The sequence below is a fragment of the Thalassophryne amazonica genome, chromosome 2 (assembly GCF_902500255.1).
Source record: "Thalassophryne amazonica chromosome 2, fThaAma1.1, whole genome shotgun sequence".
In the NCBI taxonomy this organism is placed as follows: domain Eukaryota; kingdom Metazoa; phylum Chordata; class Actinopteri; order Batrachoidiformes; family Batrachoididae; genus Thalassophryne; species Thalassophryne amazonica.
In genome coordinates, this window is record NC_047104.1 from 115,510,123 (window position 1) to 115,530,133 (window position 20,011).

At 39.4% G+C, this 20,011-nt stretch overlaps 1 protein-coding gene across 1 annotated transcript in view; it reads left to right on the top strand.

The window, feature by feature from the left end:
- LOC117529603 (ephrin type-A receptor 6-like) overlaps nucleotides 1-20,011 on the top strand; it is a 384,313-nt gene that overhangs the window by 301,421 nt on the left and 62,881 nt on the right. Inside the window, exons 9-11 of the mRNA XM_034192438.1 lie at nucleotides 1,933-2,057; nucleotides 7,496-7,658; nucleotides 13,377-13,482. Of these exons, the coding sequence (XP_034048329.1) occupies nucleotides 1,933-2,057; nucleotides 7,496-7,658; nucleotides 13,377-13,482 (394 nt within the window). The remainder of the gene's footprint in view (nucleotides 1-1,932; nucleotides 2,058-7,495; nucleotides 7,659-13,376; nucleotides 13,483-20,011) is intronic.

Here is a 20,011-nt window from a genome sequence, read left to right on the forward strand (position 1 = left end):
TTAGTACAAGCAACATGATTTGCTTTGTCTTCTACAAGCTTAATTAAGCTGAACCAACTAAATTTGAACTGTGTAAAAATTATTATTCTTACCTATTGTTTTCCTTTGATTCTTCTCAGAAATATTTATGCAAGTTACTAGTACTAGTAGCAGTAGTAGCAATAGTAGCACTAGAGAAGTCTTTTGGCATTAACTCAGTAATGGCTAAGTTGAAATATCTTTTTTAAAAAAACATGCAAATTGTTACTTCAATTTTTCTTGTTGAACCAGCAGATCTTTTTTTAGAGTGCAATTTAACTACAAAAACACAATAAATCAATAACACTAACAACACTGTTAAACTAATATGAACCACAATAACAATATTTAAAACTCCAAAACCCGAACTCCCATGGTGCATTGCAGTACAACAGCTATTGTTTACTGGTTAGCTAAAATTGCTAATTTCTCCAAAAATATTTGTACTATCAACTTTCTGTTTTCACAGCATTCATCCTTGATCTAAAATACACAAGTAGACCAAACCGAAAATGTCAGCTCTCCACTCACACACACACACACACACACACACACACACACGCACGTGCACACACACACACACACACACACACACACACACACACACACACACAGAGGCCACGTGGCTATTATAATATAGATTCCTTGCACTTACATATTTATTTGGACTGCAGTCTTTTTAATTTTGAGTCCATTATTTCTTTTCAGTTGCTCTGTCAATATAATTTGAAGCTGTTGAGATGTTGGACTGTAATGCATCATGTCTGGGTCAGGATTCTGCTGCAGAATATGGTCTTCCTGACGCCGTACGAGAGTTGAGTCTAAACCCGAGTGGATTCAACGTGATTCAGTGGCTTTTCACCTCCTTCTCTGTCCAGTGTGTGGCCTTCTGTGTGTTGCAGCTTTTCTGCTTGTCTGAGCATGATGACAGTTTAAGACATCAGTCTTGCATTTGTATTCAAACAGTGAACTTCCTGACGGCAGTAAGACAGAAGCGCTGGATCTATGAGTTTGCAAAATCATGTTCTGTTCAAGCTAAGGCATTATGAATAATTGAATATTTGAATCACTGGTTCATTCTGCATCTCCTCATGGAAAATATTTTTCCAAATTCAGCAACAGTGATAAACAGTTGCAATAGGCTCTGCGGATGGTTAACAGAGTGCAGTTCTCTGCTCTCACTGCCTGTCTTTCCCTTTGGGCATTCCTGTGATACTGATGCTCGACCAACCTGTCACTGGATCTTCACATTTTTCAAAAGTTTTTTTTTACATCACACTGTCTGCTGTATCCTGCAGAATTGTAATGACATATTGGCCTATATGGCATCAACTATTTTCCTCTGGATGTATATATGTTTAGAGGTCTGAAGCCTTTTGTTTAGTATTGAAATCATGTGAGAGAACACTAGTTCTGCAATAGGTCAAAAATAAGTCTGTTTTTTTCTCTTTTTCACACTCATTCAGCAGGGCAAGTTGCTAAGCATCCAGTAATTGAGTAGAATTGCATTAAGTGCATGGTCACTTTAATTCACCCCTCAGAAAATATTAAATTATACAAATACACAAGTTCTGGCAGGGGCGGTGGCCAAGTGGTTAAGTGCGCTTAAAGTAGAAGGTTCCTGTACAAGATCACCCCTGCCCACTCTCTATATGATGTGGAGTTGCATCAGGAAGGATATCTGGCATAAGTCCTGTGCCAACATCAACATGCAGATCCACCTCGGATCTGCTGTGCCGACCCCGAGTGAGAACAAGGGAGAAACCGAAGGGACTTACTATACAAATACACAAGTTTGAGGAAAAGTTCATTGTCTGTAAAACTATTTTTTTTTATTTACTTCTGTTAAATGCTACACGTTTGCTGTGTGCAACATCACATCACTTTTAAATAATTTACTACAAATCTCCTCAGGTCCCTCTCTGGTGGGCGCAGTGAGAAAGGACTGGGCTTCTCAGAATAGCATTGCCCTCTCTTGGGAACAAGTGGAACAGTCACCCTCAGACATCGTGGACTACGAGATCAAGTACTATGAGAAGGTAATGCACTCACGCTATCAAAAATATGTTTCAGTTTATTCTTCTCAGACAGAAATTATTTTATAATAGTAATGATTCACATGAAAAACACTTTACACAAACAACAAAACTAGAAATTTGCTGAATGAAATTTGTGAATGATGTACACAAAAACATGGAAGTGCAAATGACACCTTTGTTTGCTCTTCTGTTACATTTATACCATTATATTAACACATGTCCCTCAGAGGCAGATTTACATGCACTCCTCGTGGACATGAAAGTCATAGCAATTTTGGGCTTTTAATTATGTTTCTGAATTGTTCTTTTGCCAGTGTGGAGTTATTTTACAGCATACATCATTAATGACCTAAACAAACAAGAATTCAGTACACAAGTTTGAAGTGACTTTGGATCTTCTGTAATCCACACAAGGTCAAACTTGTACATGCAGGGCCAAATATATACATAACTGATTTTAAATGGAAAATGGACTGCATTTATTTAGCACTTTTCCATCTGCATCAGATGCTCAAAGCGCTTTACAATAATGCCTCACATTCACCCCAATGTGAGGGTGCTGCCATACAAGGTGCTCACTACACACTGGGAGCAACTAGGGGATTAAGGACCTTGCCCAAGGGCCCTCTGTGATTTTCCAGTCAGGCTGGGATTTCAACCAAGGATCCTCCGGTCTCAAGCCTAACACTTAAATACTAGACCATCACCTCCCCTCATCGTTTAATAAGTGGTGCTGAAGGTTCTACAATGTCTTTTGATGTGAAAAGGCCAAGGCCTATTAACGCCTCCTTTGTGATCATGATTGACTACAACTGGTAGTTTCTCTTTTCCAGCACAAAAAGGATGTGTTTGACAGCCCTCACTGGACTGACAATACTCAGAGCAATAGGAAGTAATTTCTAAACAACTGCAGATTCCATAATCATCCGTTCAAACAACTGTAAGTACAAGTTAGTAGGATATGTCACCACTTTGATCTGGAAGAAGACCCAAACTGTCACCTTGACATGAGAGCAAACTAATTAGGATGCTGAAGAACAACCCAGGAACCACCAAGGTTCAGGCCTGCCATGAAATACAAACTGCTGGAACACCAGCATCACTGTCCACAGTGAAGTGAGGTTTACATCGCCATGGACAGAGAGGGCACCGACCAAGAAAGAAGCCTCTGCTCTAAAATCAACACCTTCAAGCTAGCTGTCCACATGAACAAACCAGCTACCTTCTGGAGAAATGTTTTATGGTCAGATGAGCCAAAGATTGAGTTGTTTGGCCACAACTACAAGAGGTATGTTTGGAAGTGTAAAGGTGAGGCTTTCAAACCCAAGAATTCGGTACCAACTGTCAAGCATGGTGGTGATAGCATCGTGCTCTGGGACTGTTCTGCTGTCAGTAATACTGGTGTATTGCACAACGTGGGTGGAATAATGAAGAAGGAGGACTAACTCCAAATTCTTCATATGTCACCTGAAATCAACAGCTAGATGGTGGAAACCTGGCCAAAATTGGGTGTTCCAACAGAACAGTGATCCCAAACATACATCAGAACTGGTTGTGACTTGGATAAAGCAGGGTAACATTAAGCTTCTGGAATAGCCTCCCCAAAGCTCCCAGCTCAACTCTATTGAAAATTTGTGCACTATGCTTAAAGGCTGGGTTTGTGCCAAGAATCCATCCAGTTTAAATAAACTCTATCAAGTCTGCCAATGTCAAATATCCAGCCAGAATTTTTCCAGAAGCTTTTTGTGTCTGGTCGAGGTGTGGCTTGTTAAGCGACATTTAATCAAACATTATTGGAGGCGTTTGTATATATTTGAGCCTGTATGCATAATTTTGACCTTGTGTGGATTAAAGATCCAAAATAAATTCAAACTTGAGCACGTAGTTCTTTGTAGTAGTTGTTTTTTTAATAATTAATGCTGTATGTTGTACAGCCATTGCACCCTGTCAAAATAACAGCTCAAAGACATCACAAAAAGCCCAAAATTACCATGACATTCATGTACATGATGAGTGTATGTAAACTTTCAACCCCAATTATACATTGCACCAGAGTACAAGTTACCTTTTTTTTCTGAATGTGTATCACATTAAATGCCAAAAATAAGCAAGATGGACAGATAAACGTGTGATGGGCAACATAATGGATGTTAATTTATGACATTTCAACAACAACAAAAATGTCAGATGGACACATGCATAAGTGAACAATGGATTTTTGCAGAAATCTGTATGCAACATGTGGACATTTACACTGCAAAAATAGCCAAGAGGGACAAATAAACGTGATGGACAACAAATTCAGCCAATCAATCAACCAACATTTATTTGAATAGCCCTTTACAGCAGCCAGACAGTGTCCAAAGTGCTTCACAGTAAAATCCAAGATCAAGAATTCACACACAAAAAAAAATGCAATAGAGTTAAAACAGCACATAAAAATAAAACGTCACAGCATCACTAGCTATTTAAAGCCAGTTTAAATAAATAGGAATAGTGAGTAAATCAGGAATAGTGAGTAAATGAGAAGGTAACTTGTTCCACACACTGGGGCCAGCTACCACAAAAGCAGGATCGGCCCAGAGTTTAGATTTTGACTTTGGAATATCTAAGTAAAGCTGACCAGATGCCAATAATGTCGTACTGTAAGTGCAGACAGATAAAAATTTCAGACAAGTAGGAAGGTACAAGGCCATTAATATCTTTAGAAACAAACTGTTGGGAAGGTGTCATAGCACGGACCCACAACAGGGGGCACAAATGAACGGACAATGAGTAAGCCAAAAGGTAACAATTTAATGTTGTGACAATACACAACTAAATATACAGAAATTGCAAAGTCAATTAACACCAGGTGACGTGTGGGCAGGCTCGAAGATAGAAGACCCCGACGAGAGAGAGGCCGCGTCCCACACGGCCTCCACCACCAACAGTCTGAAGAACACCGGAGCCGCCAAGTCCCGAGTCCCCAGGTGACCTCTGTCTTCGGCTGTCGAACCTGGTACTGCTGGCAAAAAGCAGAGACAAGATGAATGAGTGTAAGCCCTTACACTCAGTGGTCTACAGTCTGTACACAGTCAGGAGGAGGACCTCCACCTCCGAATCACACACTCGTGCAGCTCTTTGTTTAACCACTTATCTGTGGCGCAGTCGTCGTCGTCACGCCACACGCCAATTCCCCAGATAAGGGCGAACACCACAGGATACCGGCTGCAACAGAAGTTCAGAAATTACTCAACGATATGAGTCAGCAGAGAAATTACCTCTCGGTAGTCGATTTCTCGGCGGGGAGGTGGAGTTGCAGTCCGGCTTAAGTACTGGTGTAGATGAGTGACAGCTGGTGTGATGAGTGACAGCTGTCACTTCCTCTGGGTCTGGCGCCCTCTCGTGCTTGGAGCCCGCACTCCAAGCAGGGTGCCCTCTGGTGGTGGTGGGCCAGCAGTACCTCCTCTTCAGCGGCCCACACAACACAAACATGAAAACCTTAAAAATTAATTCTAAAATGAACTGGAAGCCAGTGGAGTGACAGACGTAATATGCTCACGTCTGGAAGCGTTTGTTAAAAGATGAGCAGCAGCATTTTGCACAAGTTGGAGGCGTGCAAGAGAAGACTGGATAACACCAGCAGAAAGTGCATTACAGTAATCAAGTCTGGAGCTGATGAAAGCATGAATGGCCATCTCAAGATCACGTCTACTGAGAAAGGACTTTACTTTAGCCACGTAAATGGAAAAAAAAAACTTGCTTTTACAACAGCGTTTATCTGTGGATTGAACCTTAAACAGCTGTCAAATATCACTACCAAATTCTTGACAGCTGGTTTTAAATAATTAACCAGAACAACAAAGGTTGATGGTACAGCATTTCACATGTTAGAAAGCCCAAACACAATGGTCTCTGTTGTACCATTATTCAGGTAAAGGATGTTATCTGATGCCGTCTGAACTTCCTGTCCCAGTATTTTTCCTTCGTCCAACCACTTTGCCCTTTTCCTTCATTTTGCCCAGTCATGTGAATTTGCAAAATGTGAAGTGTGAAGTGAGAGTATTGGGATTGGGCCACAAGCAGCACACTGAGCAGTGCATGTGGCACTGGAAGTGTCCTTCTGACGCAGTCCAGTAGTTTCTTCTTCTTCTTTCCATTATGACAGAACACACCCAAGATGAATGAAGAAGATGAATCCAGTACCTTTGGGCCATGTCCCCTTTTTGTGCTCAGATTATACACCCACTTACTAGGAGACCGTAGTCTCATTTGAACCCTCCGTGATATCGCTGGACCTCCATTTACTATATACACAGTAAAACTTCACATGAAAACTTCACCACAGCAGTTGCAGTTTTTTTTTTTTTTTTTTTTTGGTTCCTGGTGGAGAAGAAAAGGCAAAGAGGTGGGAGACATTATGCGGGTAAGTGTTAGCCTACACAGCTAACCAGAGTAGCTCCGTTCTCTCACCTGAAAAACCACCTCGACACGTTTGTGCTCCGGATCATAAACAAACCGCAACACATGTCCACTTTCCCACCGTGTCGTCACGTTTTCTTTGCATTTTCACTTTTGTTTGCGTGTGAGTTTCCCAAAACCCAATGAAAATGCTGTGGTTTGTACCCCAGAAGTAGAGAAATGACGTCATATGCGTCATATGCATATGAAGTTCTTTGGAAGTTCTTCTCTGTGTAACAGGATTTGTGACATTAAGGAAGCAGACTGGTGGAGTTACTTTGGTGGAGCCTGGAGGTCGGACGTGGAACAGCACGTAGCTCGTGCATGTTCTCCATTGCAGTGAGGTCTTGACACTTAAAGCTATGTTTTTTAATGCTTTGACAGGTTTTTGGGATGTGTGATCGTACAAGGTTGTAAGTAGAACGTGCTTCGGTCAAGTAGGAAATTGTGACATTAAGGACGCATGTGAATGTGCTGTTTTGGTGTGTTGCAGGGATTGTGTAGCCTGGTGGAACAGTAAGGTTTTTTGTTAGTTTTTCAAACAAATCCTGTGATTAGTAATGTAACAAAGTACATTTGTATAGTTGGATGTTTGAAAGTGATTTTCTAAGAGCTGGCCAAACTCAGGTGTAGCAAATACACGTTTTTTAGGTTAGGTCAGGTTTTTACGTAATTATTGTATGGCCTTGCCTTACAATATAAAGCGCCTTGGGGCAACTGTTTGTTGTGATTTGGCGCTATATAAATAAAATTGATTGATTGATTGATATGCGTCATATTTTACCCCTTTAGCGCCCGCCCCCAAACAAGACTGAGCTCCCCTATAGTAATGAGATGGACACATTCCAAATACAACTGCACTATGTGCCATAGATCATGCATCATATACAGTCAAGATAGAGCCTAATGAGTTCATAGAAACACCATGTGTATCGTTTCTCCGGTTCTATAATGTTCTTTTTAACAGAAAGTTCAACTGTGTTTCTATGTTTCAGGAACAGCAGCATCTGAGCTACTCATCAATGCGGACAAAAAAACCCAGTGTGGTGGTCACAGGCCTCAGACCTTCCACTGTTTATATGTTCCATGTGCGTGCACGTACTACTGCGGGCTACACGGCTTACAGTCCCAGCTTTCAGTTTGCCACTGGACCTCAGGGTATGCTGTGCAGGAGTGGGCATGACAGAATGTGAACAAAATGTTCGTACCTTCAGATGTACTGTGTTTCATAGTTTTTCCAGTCAATTAGTTGAAAGCTTGAATTGTATTAAAACTGAAATGTAGAGTCCCTTTATTCAGAGAGTAGCGTGACTCATGGTGCCATGACTCTTGGTGCCATATATGTGTCTGTGTGTGTATATATATGTATTTATGAAATTATGTGTGCATGCATGTATATATGCGTGTATAGTAGGCATGTGGAGATTAATTGATATGATTCGGTATCTAGATACAAACGTGTGCGATGTGAGTGCATCGATTCATTCAGTGTGCATCGATTCAGTTGATGGGTGAAATCATGTTGGGTCGCTCGCTGCCTGCTTGCATTGATTTTTTTCCAAGGCACATTGAATGCACCACGGAAGGAAGCCAGAAAGCACATTTCTACCACAACAAAAATGATGACATAACGAGCCTTTTTGCTTAACGATTCCCTTAGCGATCCTTCAGTTTGGGACACCGGAGCGGCCATTGTTTTTGGGGGTGTTGATCGGGAAATGATCATTTCTCTATGTTGTTTGCGGACTGCAGCGGGTCTGCTTGATGCTTGAACCAACAAAGCAGTGCTTCAACCCGCTGTTCGCTGGTTCTCTGCTTCACTGGTTTTCAGAAGTGGCAAGTCCGCTTCTTAACCCCTGTCAAAGCCATTTAAAGATGTCAATTGTGAGTCACCTTTGTGTGGATTAAAGCCACGAACTGGGACTCTTGTCTTGTGGGCAAGAAATGAAAATCATCCTCCGTTCCACACCGAAATTTTACGCGATGGTTCTCTGGCATGAGCACCAGCCAGTGCATAAACTGAAGTAGTCCATCAGGTAATGGAAACAATAATAATAATGTCTCTGGGGACTTTGTGGGATTAAGAGCACAGCTCCAAAAAGCCACACAGATTTTGGTCTGAATTAATAACTTCAGTGCGAATCGTCATTTTAAATCAAATGACACCTTTTTCCAAACGTTATAATACAAACAATAAACTACAACTGACCAAAACTGTTTTTTTTTTCTAAAATGAGATGTCCTAAGATAAGACTTTACCAATTTCACAGTGGAGAAATTCATGTTACGTCAGCTCTTAAAAACACACAAGATGGGTGCGAGTAGAGGAAAATGTGCATCAAACAGTGTGTGCAAGGATAAGCAATAATAATAATACTTGTAACAATACAATAAAATAAGAAAATGAGATAGAAATAGAATATATATATATATATATATATATATATATATATATACACACACAGTGGTGGGCACACTTCCGATAATCCGATAACAGATAATTATTGAAGATAACGTTTTCATTATCGGATTATCTTTTTAGATAACTTTAAAAACCATCATCGGACTAATTATCTTCCGATGAATTGCCGACCGATAACTTTTAGACCGAAAACGTAATAAACCAAGCTGAACAGTGAAAAACATTTTTAAAACTTAAAAACAGTTGAGACCTACCTGTTAAAAGTTTCCTATTAGATATGTTGTTCTACCCTCTGCAAACAGAAGAGAACTGTTTTCAGAAAAAACTACTCTATCCTCTGTAGGCAAAGGACACCATAACATTAACACCATACCGATATAACCGCAATATCACCCAAGTCATCCAGAGGCATACATTTTTAACTTATGGTTCAAATTTTAACCTACTCATTTTGGACAAGTTATTTAAAATTACTGTCATGTCTGAAGTTTTATAAAGTGAACATATCAGATATATGTTTTCGTTTTAAAGTAATGTGCTAATTTTTAAGGTTTTGTGAGCACATGCTGTGCCCAGCAGCAATGCATTATGGGTTGCATAGGGTAATCTCAGACGTTCACGACAGAACAAATGCATTTCAGACACTCTGTTCAGGCTCCACGGACAACAGCATTGAACTCTAGTGCCTAAAACTCTCGTGAATATATTCTCTGGTTTATAGACGTTATTGTATTTGCGTTTAAATTCCACGCATCTTAAATGTAGGAGACGGATTATCTGGAATTTTGTTTGGCAACTTTTCAAGGCCGCTACTGCTATCTACTGGCCAGTAGTGTTCATGGCAGTATTCACCCCAAATACTAAGCGTCTGGGCACCTGTAGATGGCAGTGTTCTATTTATTTTGACCCGGTTATATCAGATGGTGGTCAAATCCACTTTTTGGCTTTGCAAATGGCTTTTTTTTTTTTTTTTTTTTTTACAAATTAAGTTTAAAAACAAAACAACAACAACAAGAAAACATTACAAGACAGTTCTGCGGTTGGATGCTTTGTAGCTCTTCAGCAGCAGGAGGTGGTCGTGAGATGTTAAAGCTTGTTACTCCACTACACGATGCAGGACGCGCGATTAACCTGAAACTCGGTCCAAAAAATTCTCGCACGAATGAAAAATCATCTGAAAAATGGCCAAAACACGCACAGTGTAAAGCCAACATTTATGTGTCAAGATAAGGCTTTTCAGAATTGACCAATTGTTAACCTTGTCCTTTGTTTTATCTATGTTTTTATTATTGCATTTTAACCTGTGAAGTGCTTTGTGACTTATGTCTGTGAAAGGCACTATATATATAAATTTACTTACTTACTAATATTGAGTGCACGACATCACATCATCAAACATTCTCTCCACATGCAAAACATTTTGCGATGACACTTCCTGGGCTCTGTAAAAATGCCTGTTTTTACAAATAAAAATGGAATAGTCAGTTTTTTTCCAGAAACTGTGAGAGACCTCCAGGTGGACACTGTTCGAAAAATTAATATGGCTTTCAGGGACGATTTTATGGGGATTAAACAGATTACTTCACGATATGATTTTGTTCAAGACTGTTCAATTAATGTACAAAGTGAAAAATAAACAAGTGCCCTTTAGAATTCAAGAATTTTTTACTGAGAGAGGTAAAATATAATTTATGGGGCTTGTATCTTTTTAAAATTGCTGGTGCTCGGACGACCAGGAAAGGTTTTTGTGTCTCCATGTGTGGCCCTAGAATATGGAATAACCTGACGGAGGAACTCAAACAATGTCCAAATATCAATCAGTTTAAAAATCAATATAAAGACATGATGTTTTCAAGATATGTATCTGCTGAAGAAGGATGAGTTTGGTGTGTTGCCAATTGTAAATGTAAATTTGTAAATGTAAATATGCAAATGTAAATTTGTTTGGTAGCATTCGGATTGTGTCCTTTAAGCTGAAGAGTTTGAAGTGGTTGAAAATGGGAGTGGGAATAGATGGGTTTTTTTACTTCCCCCCACTCCTTTTGGACTAGATAATTTTATTTTTGGTTAAGGGGGTAAGCGTTAAAAAGCTTTGTTTCTGGCTATACCCTTTCAGGCACACGGATGCATTGTAATTCATTTTCTTTTTTCACTGTAAGTTTTTTGTTGTTGTTTTGGATTGTGTGTGCTAAATAAATAAATTAATGAATTCATTCATTCATAAGGGAATCGGTAAAAAATCGTATCGATAAGCGAAATCGGTAATGGCATCGATATCGATAAAATCTTATCGATACCCATCATTAATCATATTGCACCAAATCGCATCATATCGCATTGTGAGGAATTGAATCGCCATCAAATACATATCAAAAAGCATCGAATCGGAAACAGGGGTGAATCGTATTGTATTGCATCGTATTGTCAGTATCGCTAAATGTATCATATCGCTGGTATCGCTAAATGTATCATATCGCTGGTAATGTATCTAGGTGCATCTTGAATCTTTGTCAGTGATGAGATTCACATGCCTAGTGTATACATTTCTTATTTTTATAGTATAAAGGGTGGATATTGATAAGCTTTGCTTCTGCCCTCACCCTTTCAGTCACACGGGTGCGTTGTTGAGTTGTTTTCTTATGAGTTTTTGTTATTGTTGATTTGTGTGTCAAATAAATTCATTAATTCATATTCGCAGTCACTGGACAAAAAAAGTCCCAATGTTTTTGTATTGTTTTCCATTGAATAAACACTGTATATATTACAGATTTTTCGCTCACATCAGAAAAAATGCCCTGTATAACCGCAATGCATTTCCATTAAAAACCCCGAGCATGTGGGACTGGAGTCATTTCCGTGATTACAAGACCGGCTGTTAATTTATTTTTCAATCTGTGCTCAGACTCGGACCTGCAGTCTGGACGTGCACCTGTTAAATCAGACACCACAAAAGGCTGTGATGTGACACTTTTCTGCTTTCACTCTTTCCTCTCATATTTTAATAGTTTTTGCAGTGCGCACGCTGATTATATTTTGGGATCACATACATTTGGCAGAAAAGTCTGCAAATTTACAACACGGCGTTGGAAAAATACGAAATTGTACAGCTTACCTTTGAACTGGAGATGATGATTGTAGAACGAAAAGCTTGTTGAGTGTCAAATTAATCCATAATAAAGCATAATCCAGCAACAGAGAACTTTACAACTGTCACACACATCATTGCATGACACAGAGTTACAGAGTTGCAGAAGCATAAATCAGGCTTTCAATTAATTAAATAAATCATCATAAATTGTAAATTCATGTAAATTTGATAGCTTAACTATTTTCTATTTTTATATTTATTTTGATGGGACCTGTACCTGGATGTGTTGCTGTATGTGGTTAACGGATTAAAAAAAATGTTGAAAACATAAAAAGGTTCATTCAGTAGTTCAGCACAACTGGCCTCAAAATGGTACCATGTTCTCAGTTGTCACTACTCTCTGTATAAAGGGACTCTACTGAAATGGGTTTGGTTTGGTGTAAATCACAGATACAGTTTCAACTTGGAAAAAGCTGGAGATTGTTGAGTGATGTTAAAATTTCAATAATTTTTAAAGACCCTGATGAGTGATCTTTAGAAGTAAAATATTTAAACTTTGAAAGTCCTCAAAGTTTCATGCTTTGTACAGCTTTATTAAATGTGTGTCCACTACTGAAATCACTGATCAGGATGCACTGGCTCTTATCTACTCCATATATGAATATGTAAAAACAATTCAGCCTACTGTCACAATTTCATGGGGTGAAAGATGAACTTCTACTGTATATGATCATCCTCCAGTCCATCCACAGAACCTTGCATGTGTTCATTGCGCTGGGCACCACATGTTGCATGAACCACACTGTGTATGCGCAGAGGCATCATGAAGATGCACCTCCAACAATAATGACACGGGGGGGTGCTAATGACATTGTAATTCAATCTTTTTCTGTGTCCGCTTGCTGCAGTTAAGGGTCACAGGGGGTTGGAGCCTATCCCAGCAGTCATAGGGCAAGAGGCAGGATACACCCTGGACAGGATGCCAGTCTATCACAGGGCCACATATAGACAGACAAACCCATTCACACTTACACACACACCAACACTTGGAAATGGGAGGATTTTTCAGCAAACCTTCACTGCGAACATGATGACCTTCCCAATCCTGAATTGGTGGAACTCTAAGGTGTTTATCACAGTCTGGTTAATCTCAATCAAATTTGAGCTTATCCCCAATAATTCAAACAGTTGCAAAAGTTATTAATGTGTACATTGTTTTGTTCTTAAATCAATTTAAAATGAGCAAAAACACTGTGTGAATGTCTTTGAATGCTTCCTGCATCACAAAATCAGGTTACGTGTTTTAACCTCTCAGAGTGATTTGCTGATTCTCATCATTACAATCTGTGCTGTTGCCTGTCCTCAGATCCTGATATGGCTGATCAGGGTCAGGTTCTGGTGGTTGTCACTGCGTCTGTTGGAGGCTTCTCCTTGTTGGTCATCTTGACCCTCTTCCTCCTCATCACTGGACGGTAAGAAACTCTTGTTGCAAACAACTTCAGATGCACTTAACTATCAGCCCTGCATCTCTTCTCATTATCTCCAGGGTGACACTCAAACCAGAACTCTGTTAATGGACACAGTTTTGCCTCCAAGCAGACACTATTATTTTCCAAATGGCTGAACCTATTTTCTGCCTAATTACCCTGCATGTACTGGCAGTTTTCTTCTTTCCACTAGTTAACTTCACACGATTGTCTCCAGCATGCTTCTAGTTCAAAGGGTTTGAATTTACTGACACTTTAAGTATTTGGGAAACAATGAAAAAACATGCATCAGTAGATATATTTCCTGATGTTTCTTCTAACATGTGATTATTTGAGAAAACCTGCAAAAGTCACATGTTAAACATATATTGTCCACGAAAGTGGAATAATTTGCAGAAGTTTAAAGTTGACAAATACTAAATTCATGTCTTCTTGACTTTTTTCTTCTTCTTTTGACTGCTAATGTAAATTAAATCATTCATCTCCACCTCTTTCTATTTCCTGTTCAATTCAGTTTGATTTATTTCATTTACATAGTGCCAAATCACAGCAGTGCTGCCTCAAGGTGCTTCACAAGAGTAAGGTCTAACCTTACCAACACCCCCCCAACACACACACACACACACACACACACACACACACACAGCAAGGACACAGGTGACAGTGGTAAGGAAAACGTCCTCTGGTGATAATGAGGAAGAAACCTCAAGCAGACCAGACTCAGAGGGGTTACAGATTTTACAAGAATTTCTTTACAAACACAAGAAACAGCAACGGAATGAAACAACAGAGCAAGAAAATCAGTCCTTAATTAAAATTAAAACACAGTCCATCTTCAATCTTCAGTCTCTGTACCTTCAGGTCATGAATAGGTAGGGCTTCCTGAGGTCAGTGTGATGCTCTGGGGTGCAGGGCCAGCATCCATTAAAGGTCTCATCAGTGCCTCAAACAGAGAGAAAAAAGCAGACTCAGTCGGACGGAAATAACTGCACCTAAGGCATTAATTCACCAGCAGTAAATCAACAAGGAAACAGAGATTACTAAGGTGATCACCAGCAGCTAGGCCTGTGCTTCACTAACAGACCCAGAATTTAGATGTTGTGAGGCTGAGACCTGTTCCGCTGCTAAGATTATGAAATAAAAGATGAGGAAATATAATTTAATGTTACATCAGTATGCTAGTCATGTGAGAGAGAGAATAGATGCTAGTCCATCCATCCATTCTCCCAATGGGACGTGCCCCCGGAACACCTCTCCAGCGAGGCATCCAGGGGGCATCCGGAAAAAATGCCCGAGCCACTTCAACTGACTCCTTTCAACATGGAGGAGCAGACTAGATGCTAGTCTTGTTTCTCAATTACTTAGTGAATTTCATAAAAATACAGTTTAGTAACAGTGCAGAAGAAAACCAGTCTTACATAGGCCCTGAGACCCATTGCTGTGGGCGCTTATCCACATATTCTGTGATGAGAATCTAGGATCCGAGTTTACTGGGGCACCAGTCCTCCATAGGTTACTTCTCCAGCTAAGGCTGGTGCTCATTTACAGCTGGGTGAACTGAGACAACGTAAATGAGGTCTCTTGTCCAAATACACAGACAAGTAGTGTGACCAGGAATCAAACTTACTGCTATGTATTTTCCTCTGGTCCTTATCTGTAACATTATAACATTCTTGTAATGCGCAGTAACTGAGTTTTTTTTTTTTTAAGTGAGTCCACATCAGATTTAATCCGTTGGGCAATGAGCCACTTCTGCAATAAAAGTGCACTCCAGAAAATGTGGTTAATGTTTATGTTTTTTATTATTATTATTTCCATGTTAGGAATGAGAACAGGTTGCCAGAAATGGTATGTAACTGAAATTTACAATACAGTTTTTTTTTCTCTTTCCTTAATCATTGCATTTTTTTTTGACACATTTATTCTGATTAACAACAGGTGACTAGGGTGTACCCACCCAGGCCAACACGGGGAGAACATGCAAACGGCACACAGAAAACACCAGCTGGGAGGTGATGCCAGGACCTTGACGCTGTGTGACAACACTACTAACCACTAAACTACCGTGTTACTTTTTGCTTATTACTAGTTGCCCTCCACCCCCCTCCACTTTTACCAGGAAGCTGAGCCCTGAAAGTCTTAAATTTGTGAAGGTGGAAATCTAATAAAGCTGTGAAAATGTGTGGGGGGAGGAGGATAAAAAGTATTATGTAATGAACTAAAATTGCTACATAATAATGTTATAGAAAAGTGGAAAGGGTCTATGTAGAGATTTCTTGCAACAAAGGGACTGATGATGTGGCCTCCTAATGTGGAAAAGCTATGTAATAATTTTCCCAGTATGAAGACCATTTTTCCTGTTGGAAGAAAAATTGTATTGTGTGGATTGTGTTGATGATCCTTTCTGCACAATCTGAAGTACACAGCACAAATGGGTTTGGAGTATATCTACAGTAGCTCAAACGTACTATTTACATGGTGCGTAATCTGCAGGGCGCAAAGTTGGATTGAGTCAGATAATTTGTCATGGGTGTTGTTTTAGGTAGAGCAGTGCATAAACTAAGTGCTTCTTCACTGGCACATATCTGAATACTGCACTGCACAAAGAGCAGAGGGGCAGCATTGTGGCTTTGTGGTTAGCACTGTTACCTCACAGTGAGAAGGTTCTGGGTTCATTTCTGACCGGGTCTTTCTGTGTGGAGTTTGCTGTTCACTCCATGTTTGTGTGCTCTGGCTTCCTCCCTCTACCAAACACATGCGGGTTGGATGATTTGGTGACTTGAAATTGAATGTCGGTGTGTGTGAATGTGTTTGTCTATATGTGTCGGCCCTACAATAGACTGGCAGCCTATCCAGGGTGTACCCTGCCTCTTGCCCGGTTAGGCTCCATCTCCCCGTGGCTCAGAAAAACTGCCCTCAACTTTAGACCAAGTTTTTCATGGACTAGACATGAACTCTAGATTTGCTAGACAAACCGTCCCTGACATCACCTACAGGTTTTCTGAAGAGCAGTTTTGAAGCCCAAATGGAGTGGTTCTGGATGTCGCCCTGTTGCAGTGCTTATTCCACTTAACTCCTGGCCAACTCATAAATGTTTAAAGAGGCGGAGCATGGGCCAGAACAGTGACCTGACCATTTTGTACAGTATAATGCCCATGTGTTGCACAGTATCAGCTTTCAGAATATGTGTCACATATTTGTTTAGAGCATTGTCTGTAGAAATTACTTGGCGCTAAATCTGAAAAAAGTTAAATGTTTTTATAAAATTCTTCAAATCTTTCTTGAAAATACAGTTTTATTCATGTCAATGAACTGTTTTGGTGCTAGAAATGGCTTCACCAAAGGCTATGGCTCACAAAGGTAGTGCAATATATGAAGAAAATTATAGGTCCCTGTATAATGTGTCCAAAATTAAAATAAAAAAATGTAATTTCATTTTTAATACATTGTTGTTTTTTTACTCTGCATTTAGCAAATGTTCAAAGTATAATGCCCATGAGTTGCATATCAAAATGATAAAAAAGAATCTCAGCTTTCAAAATGTGTCACTGATATTTCTCAAGTACACTGTACAGTGGTCCCTCGCTATAACGCCTTTCGCGGCCTCGCAGTTTTGCAGATTTTTTTTTATGCAATTTTGCATGCATTTTTTTTTTAACAGCGCATTGTGTCGTGGCACCGGTCTGCATCACCGCGATTGCGCTCACTGCCTCCAATGCGCTTACTGAGTCTGCGGGCTCGGTAAACGCAGCAGCGGGCCAGTCACACCGCCCTCCTGTCTGCTGTGCGGAGCTGCGTCAAATCTGGCAACAGGTCCAGAGACTACGCTCGTTGTTTTGATGCGGATGTTGAGTGCAGCCGCAGAGCTCCGTGGCCACCGAGAGAGGACTTGGATTCTTTGCGGGTCCCGCATCCGTACCTCCGGAGGCATTGAGCGAAGGGAGAGTTCTGTGCAGGGGCGTCGGACTGGGGGAGTAAAGGATACTATGTACCCAGGGCCCAGAGCATGGGGGGGGCCACAAAAAACTGGCATTAAATACATTTTTGTGTTGCATGTTATTAATGTCCATATAATTCATGTTGTATGAGAATATAATTAGAATGAATGTATAAATGTTGCAAAACATAATTCTGCTCTAACAATAATATTAAAAGTTCTCTGAGGCCCCTTCCACCCCTGCACAGTTGTACAATGGTTTAGTCCAGGCGCACAGGCGATACCCCCCCCCCCCCCCCCCGCCCCACATACACACACACACACACATCCCAAATGGGATCTCCCAGAAAGAGGAGGTGTTTAGTAGAGCTGAAACAACTAATCGATTTAATCGATATTAAAATAGTTGTCAACTAATTTAGTGATCAATTAGTTGTTAAATAACTTTGTTTTACCGCGAATGTTTTGTTTCTTCCATATAAATCAACCGTTTCTGTAGCATGGCTTTGCTTTGAACCTTGAACCAGTCGAAGCAGTGATTCGCAGATCGAAGCAGTGATTTGTTGATTCAGTGTTTTATTTCGCTTAATCTTAATTTTTGCCCACTGAAACCCCAAAGAGCATATGTCTGTGAGTAATATTTACCTTTTTATGTTATGTTATGTTGTGGTCTTCTAATACAGTTGATAGATGTATTTTATAACTTAAAAACGGGACCGATGCTAATGCGTTAGCATGTCTATGGCATTTTCAATTTTAAAGTTAGCATTAAGCTGTTGCAGCTGTCAGCACATTTGTTTTCTGTATAATAATTCATGGCTCAGCATTTGTTGTCATAAAAGAGTCAAATGTATTACAAATTGTAATATTTTATTAATTTATTTTTATTTATATATGAATAATAATAATAATAATAATAGAAAAAACAATAATAGTAATAATAACTAATAATGCCACAAAACAGTTTTAGAGAAACGGACAAAAAGAATCTGATAAAACAAAACAGAAAAGATTAAACCAACTAACAATGAACATAAATAAATATAGAAATAATTGTTTCCTGTGAACACCTAGTGACTCTTAAACCTCCACTTCATCCCTGTTTTATTTAAGTTTAATGACAATTTCTTTCAGTCAAACCACATCTAAGCTGTGTTTTTACACAAGAAAAAATAAAATGCAGTTAACTGCACATTTCTGTCTTTTTTTCATGAAAATATGTTTTTAAAGATCATATATTACACTTTAGTCAGGACTTTAAAATAGTTTCGTAGTCTCTTGCTGTAATATGTTGTCAGTGGTTGAGATAGTTGCTGTAGGCATCTAAAAATGCTCATAATCGGGTGAAACCTGATAGAAATCTCTCTGTGGTGTGTCGGTGATGTATGTATGTGCAAAATAAAACAAAACACTACTCCAGGTATGTTTTTGACGAGAATATAATATAACTTTGTTACAAGGTCAAACGTTGATGTTGTGTGATAAAAGCCTTTTAATAATAACTCACTTAAAGAAATAATGGCAAAACTCACATGTAAGTAAAAAAAAAAACAAAAAAAACGATTAATCGGAAAAATAATCGACTGATAAACTGATTAGTAAAATCATCGTTAGTTGCAGCCCTAGTGTTTAGGCTGAAATAAAATATGTCTTTCCTAAAAAATCAAAGTCTGGATTTCAAAAAAGAAGAGAAAAAAGGACAGGGAAAGAAAACTAAATGAGGGAAAGTAGCTGCTAACCAAATTCTTTGGAAAGAGAGGTGAGCTTGAAAGCTAGCTATATTGAGTTGGTGGGTCTGGGGGACCAAATTGCACCATTTTCTAGAAAAATGGTGCAATTTGGTGCATTCCGTCTGTTAAAATGCACGGGAATGCACCAAATTTCACCATTTTTCTAGAAAATGGTGCAATTTGGTCCCCCAGACCCACCAACTCAATATTGCTCCCCCAGCTTTAAAAAGGGTTCTGGCTCCCAGGTGTGATCTAAGGTATACATGATTTAGACCTGGTTTGACCACGCATTAGAAATTTGGTGTTTGCGTTAATAAAAAAGAACATAACAGTGTGTGTGTGTGTGTGGGGGGGGTGTCTTCAATATGGCTAGTACCTAGGGCCCAGAATTTGGTGCTACGCCCCTGGTTCTGCATGTGTCTGTTTATAATCTTCTCGCCCAGAAGAAAAAAGAGAGCGTTTACACAGGAGAGAAAAGTGAGAAAATGTTAATGCCTGTTTGAGAAAAGTGTATAAAGTGTGTAGTGAGGGGTTTTACAGCCTTAAAACATCTATAATAATTGCAAAAAAAATAGCGCTGACTACTTTGTGGATTTCACTTATCGCGGGTTATTTTTAGAAAGTAACTCCCGCGATAAACTGTATAGCGAAAAAAAAAATTAGCTTTAAATGTGAAAAACAGAAGCTTTTTTTTCAAAAATTGCTCAAATCTTTTGTGAAAATACAACATTATTCAAGTGGATGAATCATTTTGATGCTAGAAGTCTTTAGGAAAAGAAGTATTGTCATATATGAAAAAGATTTTAAAACAATGTATAAATAAATTATTAAAAAAAATGTGCAGTGC